This window comes from Microplitis mediator, chromosome 5 (assembly GCF_029852145.1).
Source record: "Microplitis mediator isolate UGA2020A chromosome 5, iyMicMedi2.1, whole genome shotgun sequence".
Classification (NCBI taxonomy): Eukaryota; Metazoa; Arthropoda; class Insecta; order Hymenoptera; family Braconidae; genus Microplitis; species Microplitis mediator.
The window spans coordinates 2,979,268-3,005,870 of NC_079973.1; the positions used below are offsets into that span (position 1 = coordinate 2,979,268).

General features: G+C 32.1%; 6 protein-coding genes across 11 annotated transcripts; 2 read left to right on the forward strand and 4 right to left on the reverse strand.

Moving 5' to 3' along the window:
- Positions 1-25: 25 nt before the first annotated feature.
- LOC130669133 (5-methylcytosine rRNA methyltransferase NSUN4) lies at positions 26-2,574 on the reverse strand. The gene is made up of 6 exons (XM_057471861.1): positions 2,410-2,574; positions 2,026-2,208; positions 1,348-1,957; positions 988-1,274; positions 286-548; positions 26-210 (listed from the first exon to the last, which is right to left on the reverse strand). The coding sequence occupies exons 1-6, from the start codon at positions 2,485-2,487 to the stop codon at positions 66-68; spliced, it is 1,566 nt and encodes a 521-aa protein (XP_057327844.1). The 5' UTR covers positions 2,488-2,574; the 3' UTR covers positions 26-65.
- A 131-nt stretch (positions 2,575-2,705) lies between these two features.
- On the forward strand, positions 2,706-14,315 carry LOC130669129 (uncharacterized). 2 transcript variants are annotated; one of them, XM_057471853.1, is made up of 9 exons: positions 2,706-2,885; positions 4,699-4,918; positions 5,685-5,935; positions 6,208-7,104; positions 7,536-7,887; positions 8,376-8,778; positions 8,850-9,109; positions 9,200-9,384; positions 9,934-14,315. In XM_057471853.1, exons 2-9 carry the CDS (start codon positions 4,817-4,819, stop codon positions 9,995-9,997), a joined length of 2,514 nt encoding a protein of 837 aa, XP_057327836.1. In that variant the 5' UTR covers positions 2,706-2,885; positions 4,699-4,816; the 3' UTR covers positions 9,998-14,315. The 2 variants fall into 2 exon arrangements, with proteins under 2 accessions (XP_057327836.1, XP_057327837.1); XM_057471854.1 differs by lacking the exon at positions 2,706-2,885 and adding an exon at positions 2,951-3,095.
- LOC130669135 (uncharacterized) lies at positions 10,002-22,095 on the forward strand. 3 transcript variants are annotated; one of them, XM_057471866.1, is made up of 4 exons: positions 10,002-10,130; positions 20,578-20,876; positions 21,352-21,650; positions 21,726-22,095. In XM_057471866.1, exons 2-4 carry the CDS (start codon positions 20,699-20,701, stop codon positions 21,903-21,905), a joined length of 657 nt encoding a protein of 218 aa, XP_057327849.1. In that variant the 5' UTR covers positions 10,002-10,130; positions 20,578-20,698; the 3' UTR covers positions 21,906-22,095. The 3 variants fall into 3 exon arrangements, with proteins under 3 accessions (XP_057327849.1, XP_057327847.1, XP_057327848.1); XM_057471864.1 differs by lacking the exon at positions 10,002-10,130 and adding an exon at positions 18,621-18,714; XM_057471865.1 differs by lacking the exon at positions 10,002-10,130 and adding an exon at positions 20,280-20,493.
- LOC130669137 (uncharacterized) lies at positions 14,308-17,494 on the reverse strand. Its single transcript, XM_057471869.1, has 2 exons — positions 16,894-17,494; positions 14,308-14,727 (listed from the first exon to the last, which is right to left on the reverse strand). Exons 1-2 carry the CDS (start codon positions 16,903-16,905, stop codon positions 14,410-14,412), a joined length of 330 nt encoding a protein of 109 aa, XP_057327852.1. The 5' UTR covers positions 16,906-17,494; the 3' UTR covers positions 14,308-14,409.
- On the reverse strand, positions 17,651-26,286 carry LOC130669132 (tudor and KH domain-containing protein homolog). 3 transcript variants are annotated; one of them, XM_057471858.1, is made up of 7 exons: positions 26,213-26,286; positions 23,403-23,650; positions 22,685-23,303; positions 22,459-22,616; positions 22,174-22,391; positions 18,295-18,478; positions 17,651-18,211 (listed from the first exon to the last, which is right to left on the reverse strand). In XM_057471858.1, exons 2-7 carry the CDS (start codon positions 23,496-23,498, stop codon positions 17,732-17,734), a joined length of 1,755 nt encoding a protein of 584 aa, XP_057327841.1. In that variant the 5' UTR covers positions 23,499-23,650; positions 26,213-26,286; the 3' UTR covers positions 17,651-17,731. The 3 variants fall into 3 exon arrangements, with proteins under 3 accessions (XP_057327841.1, XP_057327843.1, XP_057327840.1); XM_057471860.1 differs by lacking the exon at positions 26,213-26,286 and adding an exon at positions 23,721-23,876 and having other exon boundaries at positions 22,685-23,288; XM_057471857.1 differs by lacking the exon at positions 26,213-26,286 and adding an exon at positions 23,721-23,876.
- On the reverse strand, positions 24,961-26,224 carry LOC130669136 (uncharacterized). Its single transcript, XM_057471867.1, has 3 exons — positions 26,087-26,224; positions 25,822-25,978; positions 24,961-25,709 (listed from the first exon to the last, which is right to left on the reverse strand). Exons 1-3 carry the CDS (start codon positions 26,152-26,154, stop codon positions 25,416-25,418), a joined length of 519 nt encoding a protein of 172 aa, XP_057327850.1. The 5' UTR covers positions 26,155-26,224; the 3' UTR covers positions 24,961-25,415.
- Positions 26,287-26,603: the final 317 nt, after the last annotated feature.

Sequence of the window (26,603 nt, forward strand, 5' to 3'; positions counted from 1 at the left end):
ATTTTTAAGTAAAAAAATATTCATGTAAATAATGAAATAAAAATTTATTATATCTAATGTACATACTAATTAACTCTGACTATTTTACAAAAATAAAGAGGACCCCAATTGTGTTTGCGAATTGGCACGACAATATTTCCGTACTTGAATCCGAAGTCATTTCCGAATCGGTAAATACACCGGAGGGGCGCGAGCGCTTCGTACATGTCTCTGAAATTATAACGTTAATTTAATAATAAGATATATAAACATATATATATATGATGTGTTATATTATTGACATACTTTACAACCATCGTAGTCTGGGTTTCTTCGTAGCATCTTTTCAAAGCCATCTGTACGACTCCGTCGTTTTGTATCGGACTTAGCGAACATGTTGAGTAAACTACGACACCTCCGGGCGCAATAATTTTTAGCGCTTGTAATAAAATTTCGGTTTGAATTTCCGGTAACTGGAGGCGCTCTTTTACTCTTGACCCTTTAAATAAATTATTTTCTTCTGTATGAAGGTTTAGACGGTCAGTAGTACAAGGAACGTCAACTAAAATCTACAAAAAAAATAATTATATTTTATTAAGGGAATTTTTAGACAGTACCCCTCCCCCCACTTTTTAAAAATATGAAATAACTCCTGTCATAACCGTGATAAAAATTTTATTAATTAATTAAAAAAAAATTACTTACAGTTGATATCAATTAGAAGTTAAAAGAAATTTATTGAATAAATTTTAGGCTACAAAATTTGAAAATTTTACTGAAATTTACTTTCCAAATTTCGTTCAACTCCCAATTGATGTCAACTGCAAGTAGTTTTTTTTTTAATTAATTGATAAAATTTTGACGTTTATGACAGCTGTCATTTAAAATTTTCAAAAAGTGGCGGGTCACTGTCTAAAAATCCCCTTAATTATTTATGATTAGAATCCGTATAAAAATTAATTTTAATTTTTGTTCATTCAAAAATTAATCATTGTATTAAGTTCATACTTTGTTATAAATATCTTTGTCTTCAATAGCTCTGGCATCCTGATTAGTTAAAAATAATCTGCCATCCCAGTGTTCGAGGTCGCCTAAATATTCATGCATGACACTATCAACATCATGGAGTCTGCTAAGTTTAACGTCATTGCAAACTAATACTCGGGGACATAAAGTCTGGAGGGCTACGAGAGATTTTCCACCAGGAGCCGCGCACATATCGAGCATCGTATCGCCTGGTTTGAGATCCAACGCCAGTACAGGAAGAATTGAACCTCCATCCATTAAGTAATAATCTAAAATAAATGAATTAAATTATTAATCAATAAATTAAATAAAATAAAATACCAAATTGTCCAATTAAGTTACCAAAGTTTCCGTTCTGTCCACGTCTAGGTGAAGGGAAACGTGAATTATTTCCCTCTTCGAATGTAAAAATCTTCAAATGCTTCGGAAAATTGAGTGTCGTCTCTTTCTCAACCTTTATTTCAAAGTCAGAACCATCTTTGTAGTACTGGTATTGGTCGGACTCAAGAATGTAGTCGTCAAGACCCTTGAGCTGCGTCGCAGGTACAAACTCATGGAGAGCCGTCGAAGTCAAACCAGTAGACGGCTTGACAATACGATTTTCATCAACTTTAGGAGACTTCAAATCCTCCTCCAAAGGTCTCATCTGCATCGGGTCCAACAGTTTCTTAACTTTCATGACTTCTTCTTCATAATCTTCGTCTTGGTCTTGACCTTTACTTTTTCTCTTTTCCAGAAATCGCTCCGCGGTGTCATAGTCAGGCGGAAGTAATGACTGCAGTTCTTCTTCAGCTTTTGCTTTCAATTTATCAGCAATCGTGGACTGTTCTATCGCTCCCACAGACTTGGCGGGTTTTTCTGGCAGACCTTCTTCGATTCTTCTTCTTTTACGTTCCTCATAATTTTCTTTGTGGACTCGGTACAAATCTCCGACATTCATAGCTCCCAGTAACTAAAAAAAAATTAATAAATAATAAAATATCCAACACTTAGTAAGCAAACGAGCAAATAATTTTTTACCTGAAGCTTCTCAATAACTTTTTCAGTCTCGGTAAAATTATTAACTACAGCCACATATTTATGTCGTTCACACAGCATAGCTTCTCTTATAGCTGGCCACATTGCCCCGTATATTGTCTGATAAAAGTCATCAAAATAAGCGAGAGCTTTTTCCTTGGGTATATTTTTTCTCTTCAACTCTTTCTAAAATCATCATTCAAATAAAATATGAATTTTTAAAAATTTAAATGAACGATTTCAAATTTTTATTCAATAATTTAATTTAAAAAACTAAAAATATGCACTTGTAAGAAATTTAAAAAACTACAGGTGCAATTTTTAAAAATATTTTTTTTAAAATTAAAAAATTATTGTCTAATTTGTGTCATAAAATTTAACCCTTACCAGATCTTTCCCTATTCCATACCTCCTACACCCTCTTATCAAAGAGTTAACTCTAATTTTTCTTAAAATATATATCATTTTATATAAATTATTTAAAATATAAAATTTAAAAATTATTTACCAAACATACAAAACATTCAGGTTAAAAGTCATGTCTCTGCATTATCAACAGATCTCCAGTCTGGCTCGCACATTTATCTAGTAAAAAAAAAACTACCTAGACCTAGTGAAATTTATCATGGCAACCCTGGTTATCAATTGTAATTATTTTCTGCGTACTCGTCTGCGTCAAAAAGGATGACAGCTCTCAGAGCGGCGCGTTGTTGACATTCGAGTGAAAACCGCGATAAATAATACGTGTGGTGTCTGATAGTTATTTAAATCCTGAGGATAATAATTTAAAAAAAAACTTGTCAGTAACTAAATGTGTCATTTAGTGAACAATAAAAAAAATAATTCAAGTGATTTTTAAAAATGTAAGTCTGCACTATTATTTTTTTTTTATTAAACTTCTCCCACTTCCCGGGTCACTCGGGATTGGAGTACCAGTGGGTTTAAAAAAAATAAAGAAAGACGCAGATCGTGCTGAAGGGCTTGGCCTCTCGTGCACTTTCCTCTCATGTCATGTTCATGCAGTCCCGTAGACGCTTTTGCTTGTTTATCTTATCCGAGCTCCATATTGATCAGTTAAGTAATACAAGAATTACTGGTGCTAAGGGTGTCGTAATAAACTCCATATCAATGAGCTTTTGTTTGTTTTTTATTTTTTTTAAAATTAAATAATCCGAAAGTAAGCCGCCAATAATTTTTGAATTCAAAAATCAAATTTTTAAAAATTGCGCCTGTAATTTAAATTTTCTGCATGAATTTTAAAAATTGATTTAAAAAAAAAATTCAAAAATTATTCGCGGCTTACTTCAGGATAAAATTTATACTTCCATATATATTTATATACATATATATTTAAATTAAATTCATTTGTTACATTACGCTTTTGTTTTTTAAAAATATCATGCCCGAGTGATTTGAGAGTTTACAATATTACCACACGGTTTTCACCGTTTATATTTATATATATATATATATATATATGTATAATAGAATTTACTGTAGATATGAACACAGATATAGACCTGGTGGTCTTGGAGAATATACTCCAGTGCCTAGTACCTAGAGCAGCACAACACAGCGTCACTTTCTAACAAAGCGCATCACAATTTCCGCAGTTGGTTTAGCTTATATATAAGCTATGGACATAAATACAATATATATAAACTATATAATATTATCGTGTATGCAGATATAATAGATCTGATCGTGAATCACGTCGGCGTATGAGAAACTGGAAACTGGATGTGGATACTAGGCCCCACGGGTCTCTTAGGAGTGGTATCCTATGGCCGCGGACCGATCGAGAAGAATAATAATGATGATGATGATGATACGTAACGAAGAATAAAGAGAGTGAGAGAGAAGGAAAAATAACGAGGGGTCGAGTCCCTCTCGCATGACTCGCCGTCGGGATCGATTCGCTCTCCTAAAGCCCGCGGACTATAATTAGAAGAGCCTGCCCGTGGTCTTTTTCCCGCTTTTTTATTCTACTGCTGATTATATGGACATGTACTAGATACTGTTCACTGTTTTATTATCATTGAAATTGAGATTTTATTTAACGCTGATAGACCTTCATTAAGGGCATCAACCAACGCGGCTACAATTGAATTACGTGAGTTCATTGACGGGTTCAGTCGATCCAAGTATTATGAAAGACTTATTTATCGCGGTAATAGTATTGATGTTATGTATGACTTGTTTTTTTTTTCAGAGATAAGCTCGTAGCTTTACTTGCGGTCGGTGGTATTGGAGTACGGAGTAGACTAGACCAGTTAATATCGGTTTATATTAATGCAATTTTAGTTTAGCGGTAGATGTAATATATAATGGGTGGATTATTTGTCATAGTCGTTAATTATAAGCAGAGTATTATCGCTGTGGATAATCAGCAATTAATCATCGCGGTGAATAGGATGAGAACGTGACACCTGTTAGCACATTTACTGGTATAAAAGCTCTAGTGTATCTACTCGTAGGTTCGTGTGTAGTAGAGCTTTTGAGTAGAAATCAATGTCTGGCTGATGACGTTATGTTACATTGGTGTGGCAGGCTCTGATGTATGAATGCTAAGCACCGAGAAACTCTTTGTGCGTGAGTGTATGCGCATGACTTGTATTACTTGTACTTGATTTAGTTTTTTATTTTACTTTTATTTTGTTTTTATTTATTTTTTAGATCGGGTAAAACGTGATGGAGTGTGAGGAGTGAGTAGAAAATTGGGTGATAAGAGAATGAGAAGCTTCGGCATGATCCGTTGTTTGGAAAATGTGTTAGAAACTTTGGGCGGGGAGGCATGGAAGCTGAAGGCAGCCGGCTGGCTCATCAGGGGCTCCACCACCAGCTCACTTTACCACCGGGCATCCCCGGACTTGATGTCGTAAGAGCCCTGCACCAGGTGCGTTTTATTATTAAACACCATTAACTACAGTTTAAAATGGGTGTTTTACTGCTTTACTACTTTTTTTTACAATTTATTTGCGCACTAATATATTTTTTACCCCCACTTATGCTAACGCTCCAATGTCTTTACTTCATTTGCTATTCTAATCTACCACATACGTTGTGTAAAGTATTAATGATAGGAATAATTAGTCTACCTGTTGACTTAACATGTTAATTGGTTTGTTAATGGTAATGGCAATGGCGATGGCAATGGCGATGATAAAGATTCTATTGTGTTTAAGTGAAAATAATAATACACGGGGAGAATTATCTAATAAATTTTACTCGTTAATTTGGAGTAAAACTGGGCCTGGATTAATAATTACTCCGGTTTCTAGATAGTGTTTAATTATGGGGTAAAAACACCAAATTTCGAGTAATTTTTAAATAAAAAAGAGTAAAAAACAAAACAATTTACCAGTTTTTATTCTTTCCGTATTTATTTTATTTTTGGCTCAGGTTTACTCTAAATTGTGATCGTAAAATTAGCAGACAATTAAGAAATTTTAGATTTTTTTTTCAACAAATCAATAAAAAAAAAAAAAAAGAAAAAGAAAATATACACATGAAAAAAAAAAATCAGTAGGTGCAATTTTGAAAAAATCCAAAAATTGGACGTCGGCTAACTTCAGTATCATGATAAATTTTATAAAAAAAATCTCTCCGTGTATTTATATGAATTCGTTTGTTTTTTTTCTGATAAAATGAATATATGACAGACAATAATCTCCCTGCGATCTGCTCTGGACTCATCGCGGGAGGAATTGCGTCGACTCCGCGAGATAGTTGGTGACTTTCGTGGTGAGAGTTACGTTGAGACAGTTGAACGTCTGTCGCTCGAGAACCACGTGCTGCGTCGCAGAATTCTCGACGGAGTTAAAGCTGAAGCCATCAAGGATGTGTCGATTAGTTCTACGGAAACGGCCGCGAGGTCTAAACTTGAGTTGTCACCAGCTCTAATTATCGAAGAGTAAGTAATTTACTATTTTTTATATTTATTTACCGTCAGTGTGTTGTTTTTAAAAACGATTTTTCCAATTACTTTTATAAATAAAATAAAATTATATTAAGAATGAAGGCTGGGTAGCCTGGAAACCGGAGATTAAAACGCTGGAGTAACAAACAATTAAAATTACAGTTTGCCGCGTAGTAATTCTATAAATAACTTGATTGCGTATGCTTATATATATTATACTATATACTATATAGTTACTATTTAACCGAGTTTATGCATTCGTTCAGTTTGTCAGAAACATCGCAAACGGCAATGAGTAACGTCATGGATAGTGAGACCGTAAATACGGATCGGGCGGAGAGCCAAGAAAATCTTCAGCTTAAATCCTCGATCAATGAAGAAAATCTCGATGAATCAAACGTCAAAGAGACTTTTAATGTACAAGTGATCAGTGAATCGTCAGAAGCTCCAGAAGAAATAAGTCCAGATCAAAAGCCAGACGGTGAAAAAGAAGCCGTCGACGTTACAGATGCTCCCGCAACGTCAAAAGAAGTTTATGAGCCAACGGACCTCCTCGACGTTCCCGATAAAGATCCCGAGGACATGAGTATCCGCAGTGTCTCTGACGGAGATAATTCTGTGCTGAGTGACAACCCGGACTGCAGTAACCAGCAGTTATTGACGCCAGAAGTAAAACATGAGTCGGAAAACGAGTCCGAGGAACTGGATGATATCGAATTGATTTTCACTACTGATGAGTCCTGTCGCGACGTCGGACTCCAGGAAGACTTGGTGTCCATTACGGATGCGGAACACTGGCAGAGTAACAACAATAATAATAATAATAACAATAGCAGTTTGAACAATAATAATAGTATGGGAGGTCAGCCGATTTTACTCAAGTACACAAAGTCCGCGGAAGAGGCTGGGGTCTGTAATGGCGAAAAGACAGTTAGCAGTTCTGTTGAAGAGCCGGTGTCTTCTCAGAGCTCGTCAATCGACCGTGAAGAAAGCGTCGATCGCTTTGACGAGAGTTCAAACACGCGCTTAAACAAAATGTGGTCACAGTGTTCGGTTCTTGTGGAGACGGACATCAGCAAATGCGGCGTTGTCGAAGAACCAGAACACTCCGGCAAACATGCCGCGAGGAGAAATACTCTTGCCGCTCCACCAACCGCATACAGGTGAGTTTTATTTAAATTTTCTATTATATTTATTCATTAAAAAAAATAAATAAATAAATATATGTATATATATATTCAAATTTCACGTGGAAAGTATCGTGTTTCGAGAGATGTTATGCAATAGCCATCTGTTTCTCGGTGTTTGAATACTACATACACTGAGAAACGAAAGGTTTTCTCTCTAGTATGTCTAGTATTGATTAAATGCAACTGTACTGGAGTATTAGAGCCAACTCACCGTAAAACCTGATTGCTTAAAGATAATAAGCTCAATTGAATCATATAGATTGAGCGGGATTTTTACCAACCGATTTATCTGTATTTTAATTACATAATACAGTTATTTACTTTTTATTTTATTTTAATTTTATTTTTATTTCCTACTGAGTCGTATATTTTTATACATTTTTTTTCCGCATATTTTTATCTAGGCCCATAATCCACCGTGAAGCTTTAGCGGCAGGTCGTAGAAAGAGCTCGACACCATTACGTCCGGTAATGGACCGGAGTTGTGGCGCAAGACGTGAATCCGGTGCACAAACGGACATTTCAGCGCTTCCTGCCCAATGGCGATCTGAGAGTTATCTTGCTCATAAAGTTGCCCATACATTTACGACTTTACCGAGTAAATTTGCTCTTCCGACGGGTGTTGCCGGCAGACTGAGACTCTCAGACAAGACACGCGAGGCCAGAAGAGTTATGCTCTCAGATATTAGTTTCACCAGCATGGTGCCTGAATTATCTCGTAGTGCTGATCATCTCTGTCACGATCCACATTCTCAGGTGAATATTGTTTACAAACAATAAACTCTTTTTTTTTACTACTACTACGACTACTATGACTACTACTACTGTTATTGTTATGATGTATATTTTATTATACGAATAAAACCAAGAGAGCCAAGGAAACATGACTCACTTTGTTTTGATTCGCTTCCATGGTCTCTCGAATGCTGGCATATACCGATGACTAATTACCACATTCGTTTTTTCTCAACGATTCTGTCTTTACAATAGGTGTGTTCTATTAAGCCGTAACATGCACAGCATGTATAATATACGTACATATCTTATTACTAGAGATAATAACAATAATAAAAAAAAAATAAATAAATAAATGCCCTCGCTTAACCCATTTCTGTAAGTTACTACTTACTGCTGGCGCGTAATATCCGTGCCCATGACATAATGAGAACAATTTTACTGTAAAATTATTCTTTATTTGATTACCCCAGTTTTTTTTTACTATTATTTAATTTAATTGATCTTAGAACTGTTTCAATTCACGTGGATGTGGAATACGCACACCTGAGATCAATCGCCGTGAGTCACTGGGGTCACCGGCAAGTTATTGGCCCCGATGTAATCCTGGTACAGGATTACCGAGCCCTTGTGATTGTCGATTATCAACGGATCTATACTCATCTAGATATCGTGGCTCCTTGACCTCAATACCGTCACCTGGTCTTGAGGTTGGAGGACCACCGCGGAGACATTCCTGGCGGGTTAACGCCGCTTCCTTTGACACTTGGAAAGTACCCACTGCTACTTCAACACCTAGACCCACTTGGTCATCAATGCCCTCGTCGCCGACTCACGTACATCCGCCTTCGGTGTCTAATAGAATTATTAAAAATCCACCCAAGCGAACCCGCTCCAAAGTAACATTCCAAGGTACGCTTGCAATTAAACATAAAAAAGTGATAAATTTTTAGTTTATTTCACTAAAAATTTTCGTTTTTCAGAGTGTCCACTGATACGAGGAAGTCTGCCAAATTTACGATCAGATTTGATTGTCAGTGAGAACAGCGGGGACTCAACAGAGTCGCTGATTGATGAAGCCGAGGACTACTTGAGACGCAGCATCGACTCAATGTTAACAATATCCAGCGCTGATTACTGGAGTCGACAGTCTGCTCGTCGAAGAAGAGCACGAAGGCACTCGGAGCCTGACTTATTTAGTGAATGGAATCCGCCGCAAGATGCGCGACCTTATTTACCAAAAGTACGCTCACTATTATTTCAGTCGTTGTTGCTGGTTAAGTCACTAAATTTATTTATGATGTAATTTAACTAAACAATTATCAATTCAAAGGTTCCACGAGATCTCAAGTTAGATCACCTTGTAAAAGTAATATCGCCTGAAGGCCGAGTACTTCAAGGTAAAGTGAGATACGTTGGTCCAGTTCCTGGCAGAGAAGAAATTCATGTGGGTGTTGAATTGCCAACTGAGAGCGGCTCCTCAGATGGCACATTTCATGGACGAAGATTCTTTGATTGGTGAGTAAACTTTATCTTTACCAGTATCCGGTATTTTAAACGCGCATTTAAACTTTTTACTCTTTACTCGGCTCAGTTTAATATTAAATTATACTGCGAATCTCTGTGATTACAATTTTATATATCGCTACCATACATATACACATACATACATACATACATATATATGTATGTATCGGCGTATTTAATTTACCAATTGCAGATGTATGCTTTTAAACAACTGCTATTACTACTACTCACTTAACTTCGTGACAGAAACCATTTTACTCAACTATAACTCGTTCGTGCTCTTGGTGGCCTTGCTAAGAGGACGTGCTCAGTTCCTCTAGGTGTACGTGCCACGAAACGGTTATAAGCCTTATAGATAACCATGAATGAACATTCGTGATTACTTTTAATCATTAAGTTTGAGGTATTTCTCCGAATTAATACCGCAGTTGATTGATTTAATTATTTTATTGAACCCGGGTTAATATTATTGACTACCCCTCACCCTGAATAATAATTGAAACTCTAATTAAATATCATTGTTTCTAAATATTGTTACAGTGAATCAGAACGTGCTATCTTTGTACCATTTAAAAAAGTTGTGCTGGCCTGGTGCACCACCTGACCCGAGTCAACGACCGGTTCGACCGGTACCGCGTTATTTCCGACGCCCCGAATTTTGCTCTCTCAGTTCACCATGTAAAGATAACAATCTCGATCGATACTCCCAAGGAATCGTATCGATATGAATATTTACTGTGAGTAAATTCAAACAAACTAACATATATATAAATATATAAATATATTGAGCAAAGAATAACGTAAGATAATTCGTGAGAAACATGCGAGGAAGTATTGGGTTTGATAACGACGACAATGACGAACACGACCACGACCACGACCACGACTATGACATTGACATTTAAAATAACCTCGAGCCGGTGACTGGAAGTAAATTAACATAAAACCCTTATCGATAAATAATCAAAAGTATTTATAAATGCGTAAGAAAATCATCAGTGCATCGGCAATGGCACGTAAATTTAACAGAGTTAAATAATTTTAATAATTAATAAATATATTAATTATTATTATTAATATAATGATATCTATCGTAGATATTTATTGTCATGAGCTTTTTATTAATCATATCCACGGGTTGTGTATAAATTTATCTGACGGATACTTGAACGTCTGTTTATGTAATAAGCTGTTACAGAGGCTGTAGGTGTACTTGTGTCGAAATAAGGAAAAGAAAAATTAAAAAATAATGTCTGTTCCGGGGATTTAACGCACTGTAAACAATAATAGTGTCTGTGTATGAATAATCTATAATAATTTACGTGTAAAACATTATTATAAATCGCGGCACGGGATGCCGTGGGGTGGGGTCGGTTCAATAAGTATCGATCCTCATTGTAGAGTAATTGTCTATTAGAGTTACAAAGATTCAGCTCTGAAAATAAATATAAGTTAAGTATTTATGGCAAATTGCCAACGGGGTACCTGGTGTCAAGATTCGTGTTATTGTTCGCTTAACTGGAGATGATAAATATTTGAATTCTATTATTTGAATATCCGCTATTATTCCCGCGTAAAAAAATTTTTATTTCCAATTAATTTAGATTTGAATTTCAAGGCGAAACTCAGATGTGACTTTCATCGGGAATTTGTATCAAAAACTGCAATCACGACAAAATTGTGTCTCAAATTTTTATCCGATCATTCGCTAGATTAATTTTACAATCGGAGGTGATTTACGTAAAAAATTCTTGATAGAAGAAGTTTATTGGTGATTTCTGAATCTATAAATTTAACAAAAGATTCAATTCAGTCAAGTTTTTTATCGAAGTCATCTCAAGTCTAATTCAAAGACGTAAAAAATTAATTTCAGAATTTTCCCTGGTGGATTTGAATTACGGTAAATTACGGTAATCAGAAGAATTACCGTAAAAACCGGTATTTTTACGGCCAACTGTCGTATTTTTGCTTTAAATTGCGATATTTTACGGTAAAGGTGCCGTTAATTCGCCGTAATTATGTGACAATCCTCCGATATTTGGCTGTACAAGTGCAGTATTTGACCGTCAATTTGCGGTAACATTGCAGTATTTCACCGTGAACGCGCAAAATTACGGAATTGTATCGTAAAGTGAAGAAGTATTTCACTGTGTTACGGTAAAAGTGCCATGAATTGCAGTAATTTACCGTATCATGCCGTATTTTATCGCAAGTTATCGTAATTTACCTCAAATTACAGTAAAATACGGCAAATTTACAGTAAAATACGGTAATTTACCGTTATTCGAACCCACTAGGGTGATACCCCTGGTGGAAATTTGTCGGAATTCCCTCTGAAAAACTCAGTTTTTAATTTCTAAAGATTTTTTCAAAGTTCTAAAGACTTTTTTAAAGTTATTCAGAGAAAAGTCAGAAAAATTTCCAGCAGGGACGGATTTACTAGACAGAAAGTTGGAGTAAATTTATGATGAATGATATTTGTGTCACAATCTGAGCTTTGTCATGAAATTCAAATTTAAATTACTTATGAAAAAAATTTTTTTTTACATGGGATTATTTTTTTTTTTTGTTTCTTGTACTAAATTGTTCGTTCGTTAAATTGAAACTTGGAACGATTATCGTGAGAACATCGTACCTGGTTCATATAGTTAATTATTATTATTATTATTACTATTAACTATAATTAACATCACATTTAAATATGCCAATTAATTATAGTTTACGCCATCTCAGTACAACATGCGTTCAACGCACTACCATTTTATATTTTTTGTTGTTTTATTTAACTATTATTGTGATCGTGCTTTACACATCAATTAATAAATTAACAACTAAACTTGTTAATTAATTAATTATATTTTATTATTAAAACTAACTTAAGACATTTGAATCCGCAGTATTTAATAAGTCGTTGACTTGCAAAGATTAAGTATTTTGAATTATCATTTAAACAAATTATTTTATGAGCTTCAGTCTAAAGTAAGAATTTATTTTTTAAAAAAAAGTATTTGACTTGCCATTGTGCAAATTTATTTTCCAAAGTACTTTTTATTCAACAATTTATTATTACTATATAAATATATACATATATATTTTAAATAAATAAATTAGATCTCGTTTATTTTAATTTTTAGTTTAAAAAAAAACGCTCGTACTTTAGTGTACTTATAAAAAGGTGACGTATTCTGATATATATAAAATATGAGTAAAATGAAAAGTAAATTTATTGGATTGTGTTGTAGATTAATATTAGAAAGAAAATATATAAATAAATATGAAAACGCACCTGCTTGGATGGTTGCGATTTAAAAAATTACGTCTCAATGCGATTGTAGTTAATAAAATTCAACATAACGTAGATAAATAAATAATAATATATATCTATAGATATATATATATATTGTGTAATATATGAAAGTTTAAATGTGTAATTTATTGAGACTTAACGGGGCCGAAAAAGCAGGCGCGGATATATTGATATAGAAAAAAAATGTTAATCGATGTTAAATTGCTATAATTATTATGTTAAGTGTTTCGATGTAACGTATTGTTATTTAAAAAAAAGAAAATAATAATTGCGTAATAGTTAATAACATTTTGAGTTTCGATAACTCTCTGAATGAGGCTTAAATTTTTGTTATGAGTGTGATTGTAGCAGACGGACAAATTTAAAATTATATTTAATAGGCAGTGTTACAATTCTATTCACATCTAGTGCTGCCCAATTTCAAAACACAGTTTTGAGTAAGTGACAAATTTTTTGAAATCGATTTTTTAATATTTTTAGTTCCAGTGGAGTCTTGTGAAGATTCGATGCATATTTCAAAAATTTTATTTTGTCAGTTACTGTGTTTTGAAAATGGGCAGCCGTCTACTTAAGGGAAGTAGCTACAACTCTACTCAGTTTTTTTTACTCAGGTTTAACTCTACTCAATTATATCTTTACTCAGCTACAATTCTACTCACGTATTTTAGCCTATCGATAAAATAACAATTCTTTGTGAGTAGAGTTGTAGCTGAGTCTAGTTTACGCTGAGTAAAGGTGTAACTGAGTAGAGTTAAATCTGAGTAAAAAAAACTGAGTAGAATTGTAGCTACTTCTCTTAAGTTGACGGCTGCCCATTTCCAAAACACAGTAACTGACAAAAATAAAATTTTTGAAATATGCATCGAATTAAATTCACAAGACTCCACTGGAACTAAAAGTACTCAAAAATCGATTTAGAAAAATTTTTCACTTACTCAAAACTGTGTTTTGAAATTGGGCAGCCGTAGAGATGTGAGTAGAATTGTAACACTGAAAATTAATAGGGGAAATAATTAATAAAATAAAATTTGAAAAATTGCGCATTTAAAAAATTAAAAAATTAATAAATGCATTTTTTAAAAATATTTTTTTTTTAATTATTTACTCTATTTATTTATAATTTTGAATTTGTCTGATGTCTGCCTTCATACTCGTAATGTTTTTCAAATTTAAAAATGAGATTAAAATATTTAATTAAAACAAATAAATTTATATTTTACTTTCGATTTAAATCTCGAATCGTGAAAGTTTAACGTCACTGGACATGCTCTCTAATTCCTACTGACAGAATTCATTGGTTTAAAATAAAGGAAAAAAAGTAAATTTTATTTTTCATAGTCAATATTTAAGATTTTTTCGATATTATGAAAGATCTCGTGGGTATTTTAGTGATCTTTAGTAGTGTAAATTAACAGCGTAATGATTATTTTAAATTGTCATTAAATAGACAGTCTAATTATTATTTGAATAGACAAAAATAAATAAAGAATTTAAAAATATAAATTAATAATTATAAAAAAAAGCTTTACTGAATAAAATTACTATAAAAGATTGATATTTATTATATATGAGGAATTGGAGTGATGTATTGAAAAATAAAACGTATATTAATGTACTATATATTTTTTTTTAAATTTCTAAAACCAAAAATTTATTTACAGAGTAACGATAGTTTATGTAATTATTTATGTAATACTGGTGTAAAAAATTTAATTGTGAGCAGGATAGTCAGCGAACCAACTGTAGGCGCCATTGTTTCCAGTCTGTGCTCCAAAATCGACGTAATCGAGTATCGGTGATCTTTCAAGTCTCGGTTGCTGCCGTTCTTCGGCCCGTAATTGGTGGCCGTGTGAAAAAATCTGCGGTATGTAAGCTTCTGTTTGTCTTGGCGCTCGCTGCGGCATTTGAAGCTGCTGCTGCTGCTGCAAAGGATTGACTTCAATTATATCCATCCCGTCAATTGGTATCGCGAGGTATCTTGTAGCAGCGGTAACTATGGAGGCACTGTAGAAAACTAGAAGAAAATTCTGAAAAACAAATTTATTTATATATTTTTTATATACATTTTCTTATATATTAGGGGTGTAAGAATAGTTTTAACTTACGATTTATTTCTACTGAATCGGATCGAACATTCGTAAATTATTGAGTTATTTACGAATAAAAAAAATTTTTTTTTTTTTAAGCTTAAAATTGTGATATTTTTTCCAATAATTCAAATTTTTCAGGAGTAAATAGAACATGATCCTGAAGTCAGTAGACAATTTAAAATATTTAGATTTTTTTTTCAACATCAATTACAAAAAAAAAAAACTAAAAATATGCACATGTAGAAAATTTAAAAAACTACAAGTGCAATTTTTTCAAATATTTTTTTTTTTATAATTTATCGTTTTTTAAAAATCCAAAAACTAAGACGTCGGCTGCCTCCAGTATCATAATAGAACTCAGACCCGAATCTACGGAATCTACTTTCGGTTTCGTTAAAAAAAACCAATTTCGCTTTCAAAAAAAAAAAAAAAAATGATTGAAAATTGATCAGAATTTTCTTATTCGAATCCAATACTCGAAAATTTACCAATAATTTGAAAAGTTACTAATAATTCAAATTTATCACACCCCTACTATACATCAAATTTATTATTGTCATATAGGAAATTTATAATAAACTTTTTTTTTTTTTTCAAACTCCGACTTTGAGGATAAATTTCATTTTATTACAGAGGTCAAGGTATTGCCGTATTAAAATAAAATTTAAAAGCTATTTGTTCTGATAATATAGAAAATTTTAAACGCATACGGAAGTTATCGGTGTTAGTGCTTTTGTGTTTCTATATAAATATATATATATATATATTTACTTTGAACAATGGACAGCTTTGAATTACTTTTATTGTCGGGAAAATAAACCAACTGACGTTAAATATAATAAACCACGAGGGTTGCGAGCATAAAACGTTTTATGTGGGCGCTATATTGACTACGCAAAAGGGTAAATACAATAATCTCCGCTTGTGATACATTGTAAAGTGACCTAATTCTTAGCTGGTAGTATCGAAAAGTTAAAAACATTGTCGTGCCGAGACGACTGGCGCCTTTTATTTATTGCGACGCGCGTTTTAAAGCTAATGAATACTAAAAAACGTTATAATAATAAATACAAAATGTTGGATACTTGCTATCTATACTTTTAATGGAGTAATCAAAAAATTAAGGAAAATGTGGAGCGGTTAATTAAAAATTTGTTTATTTAAAGAGACGGAAGCCAGGTTTTAGTTGACCTATAACACGGTAGTTTATTTAATAATTGATATAGACGACAAGTAATTAGAGCGCCCTGATAAATTAATACCGTCACATGTGTGCGATGTATGTTATTCTATTATATAGAGAATCATGAGTATGTAGACTGTGAGCAGTAGAGTAGAGTAGAGTAGAATAGAGTAGAGTATGCTATATGTTAAAACCACACTAGACTAAGGGAAAATTGTTAGTAACCACTAATTTAATTTCCTTATAACAATGAGTTCGCTGATGTACTCACACTCGCACTTAGCGTATACAATATTGAGAACTTTTTTAAAACAATTGTAAGGTAAGAGACCCAGTACCTGATCAGGGAACTAGTACCTGATCGAGGAACTAGTACTCGGTTAGGAAATTATTACCCGATCAGAGAACTAGTACCTGATCAGGAAACTAGTGCTCGGTTAGGGAACTAATACCCGATCAGAGAATTCGTACCCGGTTAGAGAACTAGTACCTGATCAGGGAATTAGTACTGTTAGGAAACTAGTACTTGGTCATGAAATCAGTACCCGATCAGAGAACTAATATCTGATCAGAGAACTAGCACCTGATTAGGAAACTAGTACCTGATCAGGGAATTAGTACTTGGTAAGGAAATCAGTACCCGATCAGAGAACTAATATCTGATCAGAGAACTAGCACCTGATCAGGGAATTAGTACTCGGTAAGGAAATCAGTACCCGATCAGAACTAGTATCTGATCAGAGAACTAGCACCTGATTAGGGAACTAGTACCTGATAAGGGAACTAGTACCCGATTACTCATGTATTTGTATATTTATATTTAGTCAAATTTAGTAAATATAAATATACAAATATATAGAGTGATGGAGTACTAGTTCCCAGATCGGGTACTAAGTATTTTACTTAATTTATTTATTTACCAGATAATTCATGATGATCTTGTTGTTTTACTGTCACTGCTGATATTTAACACGTTGACAAGTGGCGATGTTCGATAACTGAATGACAAATAAATTGAGCAAACTCTGGATTTTATACGGACTGACTGGTAATAGAGACCACAGCTTTCACGAATTCTCCAACATCTTTATCTCGAGTTCACGGATTTTCTTGCCGCTCGTTCCGCTATCTCATAATCGACAACTAGACACGACTGCGGCCGCAAAAAAAATTTTTAGGTCTTAGACACGGAGATTGCTGTCGATCGACTCGACTTCCGATCACGTTTTTTGTTTTTTTTTTTTTTACTGTTGTTTTTGTTTCGGTATTGCGAAAATAATTTGAATATTTCATGTTTATTATCTTTATTTATCACACATTTTTCAAATAATAATTTACGTATGTCAAAAAAAAAAAATTAAAGAACTTACTACTTTTAGTTCATTAACAATTAATGAAAACAAAAGCCTTTTAATTAATTAATTAAATAAATGATAAGTAGATTTATAATATAAGCAGTCTTAGGAAGACATAAACTACAAAATTTATAGTTATATATATTTGTTTTTGTATAAAAATATAGTTTTATAATTTAATCTCTGTATAATTTAACAGATTTAAATATTAAGGCACTGAGAATTGTTATCTAATAACTAATAATTATAATAACAAAGAAAATAATGTCGCTTATACTTGAAACTTCCGTGAAAAAAATTAAACGTTACTTTTTACTTGGAGAAATAACTTTCGACCAGCGAAAAAAAAAATAATAAAAGTTTAACTAAAGAAAAATAAATATCAAGAGATTCGCAACAAGTTTTAATCAAACACTTCGAATTCGTCCGAGTACTCGTCATAACTTTCTTCGCCACCTGGAATACATCGAGGACCTGGTTTGCTATCAGCCGGAAGTTTATTATCTCTTCTGTAATCGCCACTGCCGTTTTCCTGTTTACTGCCACCGACATCAGACCACTTGTTCTTGTTGCCATAGCGATTATATTTTTTCTTATGATTATTCTGCGGTGTTACTAAATCTATTTCTTGTACAGCCGGCTTACGTGGTGTAGTCAAATCAATTATTTCCTCAAGGATTTCAATTTGCGGTGTTAGATTTACTTGAGAAGAAGCCTGTGAATTATTACTGGGAGTTGGTGTCGCTGGAGGTGTGCGATTTAATGGACTCTGAGAATCCTGGCTGCGTTTTAACAACGAGGCTGTGGAACTGGCAGTCGACCAAGCGCCGTCGTCGACGGCTGCTAAATTTTCCATCACCAATTGCTTGCCGATATCAATATCCTGAGTAAACATTTAATAATTTATTATCACCATCAATAATCTAAATAAATTTTTTTAATTTTTAAATTAATTATTTAAATTACCTGGTTATCATTTTTGTCGTAAAGATCAACGCAGGGTATGGGTGATCCTTCTCTCCTACTAGTCCCTTGACTGATGATTCGCTCTTTGTAACCACGAACTTTCGCGATAATAACTTTCCATTGCGCCACCCATGATAAATCACCAAATCTATCACATGCTTCGTCACTCCAGTCGTCTCCACTTCTGTAAAAAATTATTTATGATTAAAATGAGTAAGTAAAACATTTATTTTAATTGACAGACTATCAGTCTCTTATCAAAATCAAAAATTATATATTTTTATACTCCGGCATCAAGACTTTTACAGATAAAAAAGTTTATTATTTATTTACAAGGACCGCGGGAAAATAGAAGGATGAGGATAAAAATGACTAGAGGGTATATTGGACACGGGGGATTAAAATTATTTACGTTACAAAGTAAGTCAAGGTCAGTCTTGAGATTATTATCGATGATAATCGATTTGAAACCCCGGGATTTCAGTCCTTAAAATAACTTCCGGAGAGAAATAGCCGTAGTATATATATATAGGTATATACTATTAATATAAAGTAATATTACTTGAGTATTGAATGAAGTCATTATTCGTCCGTTAATTACTCTCGTTGCTCTCTCTGCATATTCATATACATATATATAGATAACTGGTCTATAGATATGTATATATATATTCATACTAGGAAATCACCAACCGTAAATCATCATCATTGCAATAGTCGTGTGCATTCGATAATTATTATTACGGACAAGCTATTCCAATTAAATCATGGAATGTAATCAATATACATATATATAAATATAGATATATATTAGGGGTATATGTATAGTTCGAAGTTATGAATTATTCGTATCGAATCGAATCAAACTATGCGAATTCAAAAATTTTATTCTGAACGACATACAATTTTAATAGTTTTTTTGAATAATTCAAATTTTTTACGGAGGTAAATAGAACTCAGACACGAATTTACGAAAAAATTATTTTTGGTAACTTTAAAACGAAGCTCTGCCTTAATAAAAATTGAATATTTGAAAGCTGATCAGAATTTTCTCGATTCGAATCAAAAACTTTCGGATAATTCGATAATTTTTGAATTGTTCGATTTGAGTTTCGAATCAAATAATTATATTATATTCGAATACGATTCTTACATCCCTAATATATATATTAAAATATTGACAAATTAATATGATAGAGACAGGAAATAACGTTTGTAGAAATGGAATTGAGACTTTTATGTTCAGAAACAAACGGTCTAAATTTTTTTAAATGACACAAAGCTGTTGTTAATTAAAAATATCAAAGATTTTAATTTAATTAAAATTAATGGCTAAAGTAGTTTGTTTGAATTTTATTATAATTATAAATATACGGATAAATAACGAAAAGTTTGTGATAAGGCTTGGTTTGTATAGAGCTGGGTTTTAGTTTTAGTTTTAGTTGTGTAAAAGTATTGTAGATTCAGACTAATGGTAGATACGGAAAGGAGTTTAATTGTTACGTGTATATTACTTGCTTTAGCAACATAACGATCTGTTGAAAGTACAATTACACTTCCTGTGATGCCAAACAATTGCTTACTCCTATCTATAATACACAAGAGCTGCACGCATGACCGAAATAATTTTAATGAAAATTACTTTTACTTTTTTGTTCTTCACCAGTTTTTTTTTTTAAATATTGTAGAAACAATTAATGTTTTTTTTTTAAATTTCATATTGAAAAATTATTCCAGATGTTTTTTTGTATTCAAATTTTTTTTTTAAGTTAAAAAAAAATAATTGAGTTTTTTTGTTTTTAAATTAAAAATTTTCATCACAATATTATTAATTAATCTTGAGATAAATTTGTATGTCCGTAAATTAAATTTTTTACTAATTACTTTTTTGTTATCTTATCAATTTAAATTTCCCTCTCTTTGTTTTTTGTGATAACGACACCCGTAATTTTTAACAGAATGAGATAAAATTTTAAAATAAATTTAAACCGATTAATTTCTTGATTGGTTTGATAATAAAAGCAATCGGTAAATTCGTTCGTGAATTTTTAATGAGATGTCATTATCGTTAGTGCAATTAAAGTGAAACGATAATAATCCTCTAATTTTTCTCTAATTGAATACAATTATTTTTCTTATCACGGAATAAAATCACTGGGAAATTAATTTTTTTTGGCTGTTAGATTTATTTAAATTTTTGTAAATTTATTTTATTTAAAAATTTTAAGTATTTTTATAAATTAGGGTCAAGTGTATTTACATTCTCTTTTTTATAAATTCAAGGCGAACGACTGTGAGAAAATACATCACAGAGGTAATCTAATCATAATCACTTTACATGATGCGACTGTTTCTATTGGCAGTCAGCGAGATGTAACGAGAGCAATAATAAAAAAAATAAATAATGGAGTTACTTGTACCGGCTATTTCTGATATTGTATTTCAATACTCGTGGACTATTAAAAATTACAATAAAACTATAACTAAAAACAGTTTTATCGACAGTCCGAATTTCGAACTCAACGTTAATGGCATCCGGAGCTCATGGAATTTGTCAATCAGATTTTGGAAAGGCCCAGAAGGTAAATTATTTTTAAATATTAAATATACATCTATTTTTGCTATACACTGAAAAAATCGGGAGTCAATGCAGCGAATTTTATTTAAATCCAAATTCACTCCGATTCGGTGTTTAAATATTTAAATAAATTTCCCTTTGGAGTGAATTTTACTCCAAATGAATTAAAAAAATACGCAGTCATCAGCTCCGCATTTACTTTGAATTCAATCCGCGTTCACTGCAATTTTTTTACTGTGTACCTGCACCGAATGTTTAAATTTCTGCCCTGTCTAGCACAGAGTCCACTTTAAGATTTTTTTTAAAAGGACAAATCAAATTTTCTTAAATAAATAAGACGTACAGATATTGGTCTCTGCTACTTGAAAATGATAAAAATTAGCGCATGCGCGATTCTTCCCACAGGCACAAATTTAAACTTTCAGGTGCAGAATTGGCAAAAAATTACTAAGAAATAAATAAAATAATTTTGTTTTTAGGAAAAAGACTGAAGAATCCAATAGTCTTGTGCTTGAATATGCTAAACTGCAAAGTGAAAGCAGTAGAACAAGCAAAAATTCGCTTTCAATTTGGAATTTACAATGCGGAAAAAAATAAATGGGAATATTTTAGTATTCGCAGAACTATTTTGGAGCTAAAGTCAACTGCGGATATCACATCTTTGGGGTATCGAGAGCTATCGGTCATGGAGAGACATTTGAAAAATGAAACGGTCAAGCTGATGGTAAAGATACAGATACAAATTACTGAGTACGATGACAAGCATAATTTAACTCAGGTAATTGAATCATCATGTGATTAATGGTAAAAATATTTAGAAATTAACTGATCTGAGATTTTATTTAATTCACAGGATGCATTGAGGTTGACCAGACATCTCAAAGATGCGGATACAAAATTCGTCTGTAGCGGCAAAGGTCAAGACGAAATTCCAGGGCATGAAAATGTCAAAGCTGGGAGCAGCGACTTGCCAACGAATATTGGGAAGTCTAAAGACAGCAGCCAGAGATCAAAGGACCATAATGACAATTAATTAAACTAATTACTTCAATATTAAATTACTATATACATTATCGAGTTCAAAAATGTTTAAACTAACGATTTTTTAATGCAAAAAAAAATTATATGTAACATGATCCTAAAGTTAACAGACAATTAGCAATATTTTGATTTTTTTTTCAACAAGTCAATAAAAAAAATGAACATGTAGAAAATTAAAAAAACTACAGGTGCAATTTTTTGAAATATTTTTTTTTTGTATAATTATATATTTTTATAAAATAAAATAAATATATACTCACGCAGGTTTTACATTTGCAAGACAACACTCGACAGCTTGCAAACGTAAGCTCAAAAAATCCGTCCTTAGTTCATAGATATCTTTAGCTTCTATTATTTCATGGTCGCCGTAATCCAGAAAATGAACGTTGTACCCATCGTCTGTGGAGGACAAAACTTCTGCCCGGTAGTACCGGTCATCGAAGCTAAATTTAGCGGCCACAGTTTGACCAGCAGAAATCTAAAAAAAAAAAAAACAAATTTAATACTCAGCTACCAAACAAATCGACAGAAAAAAAATAACTTACACTTTTCAGAGCATGCAGCTCCTGGTTCTCTTTCTTAGAATAATAGTCAGTCATTTCAACAATGAGTTTATCTAGTGCAAGAATACTGGGGCCAATGACCTGGATCCAAAACTGACTTGGGCTTTCGCAAGCGCTCACATAAACTTCCATTACTCCTTCTGTAAAAGTGAATAAACTTAAAAAAAATGTTTTTTAATAAAAATGAAATTACTAGATAAGTAGTCACCTTGTGAAGAAGGCGACTCAATAGTTTGAACAGAGTTATCAGCGTGGGCTGCAGGTCTAGGAGAGACTCTGCCTCGTGGAGATCGTGAGCTCTGACTAACTTCAAGTTTTTCTTGCGTGTCCTTGGATTCCTTGACCAGCTCCTCAAGATGATAGACAGCGCACCCGATTTGCTCGGCAGTTCCTTTAATAATAACGCGTTTCTTTTCATCACAGATATTACCCTTTTCTAAAATCAACTTGGCGTTGGACGTCGACTGTATCGAGTTGATAACTTCTCCCCTGTCTGCCAGAAGAATCGAACGTATTCTCTGGGGTACAAACATTTCGTAAGTTTCAATGACCGGTTGATTTGCGACGATGTCAACAATCAGAGCTTCTGCTAGTTTTATACACTCGAATGTTCCCTTTATAAAGCAGATTCTCTCTGGATTATCAACATTGTCTTCGGCAAATCTTATTCTCGTTGAAGTCCGCTGCTCGATGTCTTTAATTGTCGATCCGCCTCGACCTATTACCGCTGGTACCAAAGCTCTGGGTACTTTCACTTCAATAGTTAAGTTTTTTTTTTCTCGTACAGTAATTGGCTCTTTAGAGTCATCATCCTGGAAAATTAATAACTAGATTGTCATAAATATAATTATGTTGATGTAACTTTCGTAATTTGATGATTTAATGGGTAATGTTAAGTATGACATCATGAGTATATATGCACTTACTTTTTTACACAAATAATAATATAATCCAACCAAGACACCTGTTAACGACAGACCAATCATCATAGGAAGTGATACATGTCTTGCTGACCAGCTCATTTGTATTTATTAATATACTGCAGTGTAATGATAAATATTTTATAGTTTTACGTAAGTTACGGGCTTATAAAGCCGCCCAAATGCGAGAAACTGGAGTAAATTTAGTTTTAAAAATGCGTCAGCGTATGATGTAATTGCGCATACTCGATAACCTAGAAATACAAATGAAAATAAAATTAATTTGAATTTATTTTAAATTTTGATGATAATTTACACTCATACTTTTGAGTAAATTATTTATTTTTCTTTATTCCAGTAATTTTTTTTACTTTTTTATAACTAATTACTTATAGTTGATTAAATTTTAAGACTAACGGCTGTAACAAGTGGATTGTAAATGCAAACTACTGAAATTTTTAAAGTTATTCTGAGAACTAAGAACACTAGCGCCAAAAGTCAGCTGGTATGGCGCGAAAAGATAAAAATATGAAATAAATCAGCGACAGATACATGGATTCATTATTTTAAAACCAGACACAGAATAATACCTCGTGCTGCAGAAAATTATCCTCCAAAACTCAGCCCACCACCCGAAATTGTGGGAAAAATTGATGCCGATTTAAAATCTGATGATTTTTATAGTAATGCGTTTATTCATTTTCACATATATCGCATTTTATTCTAGGAAATTAATTTTTATACCGTTTCTTATGATCTGATTTTTTTCATAATTTTAGTATCATTGAAGTTAGCAGACAATTAATAATTTTCGGATTTATTTTTCAACAGATCAATTAATAAAAAAAAAAAAAACTAAAAATATGCACATGTAGAAAATTAAAAAAGCTATTGGTGCAATTTTTTCAAATATTTTTTTTTTCATAATTTATTGTATAAAAAAGAATTAAAAAATTATTGGACGTCAACTAACTTTAGTATCATTAATTTTTATAATTTTTTTTCAAAATTTTATGAGTGTGAATATAGCAAACATCAGACAAATGTAAAATTATAAGTAAATAAAGTAAATAATTAATAAAATAATATTTCAAAAAATGCGCATTTAGAAAAATTTAAAAATTAATAAGTGAATTTTTTGTAAATATTATTTTTTAAATTATTTACTATATTTATTTATAACTTTAAATTTGTCTGATGTCTACTACATTCTCACTAGTAAAATTTTTTAAATACAGAAATTTAAAATAAGATATTTTATTTTTTCTAAGTATTAAAAATCATGAGTGTGAATGTAGCAGACGTCAGACAAATTTAAAATTATAAATAAATAGAGGAAAGAGTTAAAAAAATAATATTTATAAAAAATGCACTTCTTATTTTCAAAATTTTTTAAATGCGCATTTTTTAAAAATTTCATATTATTAATGGTTTACTCTATTTATTAATAATTTTAAATTTGTCTGATGTCTGCTACATTCACATTCATTCAAAATACTGCATTTTATCTATAGCTATATTTTAATATAGGGATTTTTTTTAAGGTTTTTTTTATAGACATATTTTATAATAAATATTTTTATTAATATAGTTCTTTTTCCTATAATTATTTTATTATTGTTATTATTATTATTTTTTTTCGATTATTTATTAATGACTTGTATCTAAATAGATGTTTAAGAGATAAGAAGTTTATTTCAGTCTTTTAAAAAACAGACAGAGATTAATGACGGCACCAGTCAGTAAAATCACCTTGTGAAGAAGGAGACTTGATAGTTTGAGCAGAGTTATCAGCCTTAACTGCAGGTCTACGAGAAATTCTGCTTCGTAGAGATCGTGAGCTCGGACTAACTCTAAGTTTTTCTAGCGTTAATTTTCTGGAGAGCTTGTAATATAATAAACAGCGCATTCGGTTTGATCAGGAGTTCCTTTAATATGGAAGCACTTATTTCCAGTACAGATATAACTCTGCTATAATCAACTTAGCGTTAGATATCGACTGTATCGTGTTGATTACACTCACTCGACCTGCCGTGACAATTGACTGTTTTTAAGATTGTTTTTTCTGGAATTTAAGCGTACTTCTTCGGCGATAATAAAAAACAGAGATTTTGCATGTTCTACACACTGGGACTTTCCCGTTATAGAGCAGATTCTCTGTCCATTAATATTATCATTGGATAATATTATTCTCGTTGAAGTAAACTTCTCGATGTGTTCAATTCCACCGAAACATGCTAATTCTAGTGCCACATCACTGGGTATTCCTACTTTAATAGTTATGACTTGTCGCAATGAATCTTTAGAATCATCCTAAAAAATAAAAAACGAGATTATCATAAATATAATTACGTTGATGTAACTTTTGTAATTTAATGATTTAATGGATAATGTTAAGTATGACATGAGTATTTTATGTACTTACTTCTTCACACGAATAATAATATAATCCAACCAAGACACCTGTTAACGACAGACTAATCATTACAGGTCTTGATGACCAGCTCATTTTTATATATTGACTTATTGAAGTGAATCCATCACTTTTTTTACTACCCGAAAAAAAGAATATACTCGATAACCTAAAAAATAAAATGAATTCAAATTTACTTTAAATTTTTGTTATTTTCTAATGAATTCAATAATTATTTATCATTTAATTCAATGGATTAACAAAAACTTTCACTCACCCAACTAAACATGTTTGTAATAGTTTGTTGTTTAGCAACAACCGACTCAAACCACCCAATACAACCATAACATTAATATTTTATTGCTTTTGTTTCAACAATTTTAATAATAATTTATCTTAATACTTTTAAGTAAATGATTAATTTTTTTTTATTCCAGTAATTTTTTATATTTTTTATAACTAATTACTTGTAATTGATTAAATTTTACGAGACTAACGGCTGTGGCAAGTTGATTGTAAATGCAAACCACCGCAATCTTTAAAGTTATTCTGAGAACTAAGAAGACTAGCGCCAAAAGTCGGCTGTTATGGCGCGAGAAGATAAAAATATGTAATAAATCAGCTTCAAATACATGGATTTATTATTTTAAAACCAGACACAGAATAATACCTCGTGCTGCAGAAAATTATCCTACAAAGCTCAGCCCACCACCCGAAGTTATGGGAAAAATTGATGCCGATTTGAAATCTGATGATGTCTATAGTAATCCGTTTATTTATTTTCACATATATCG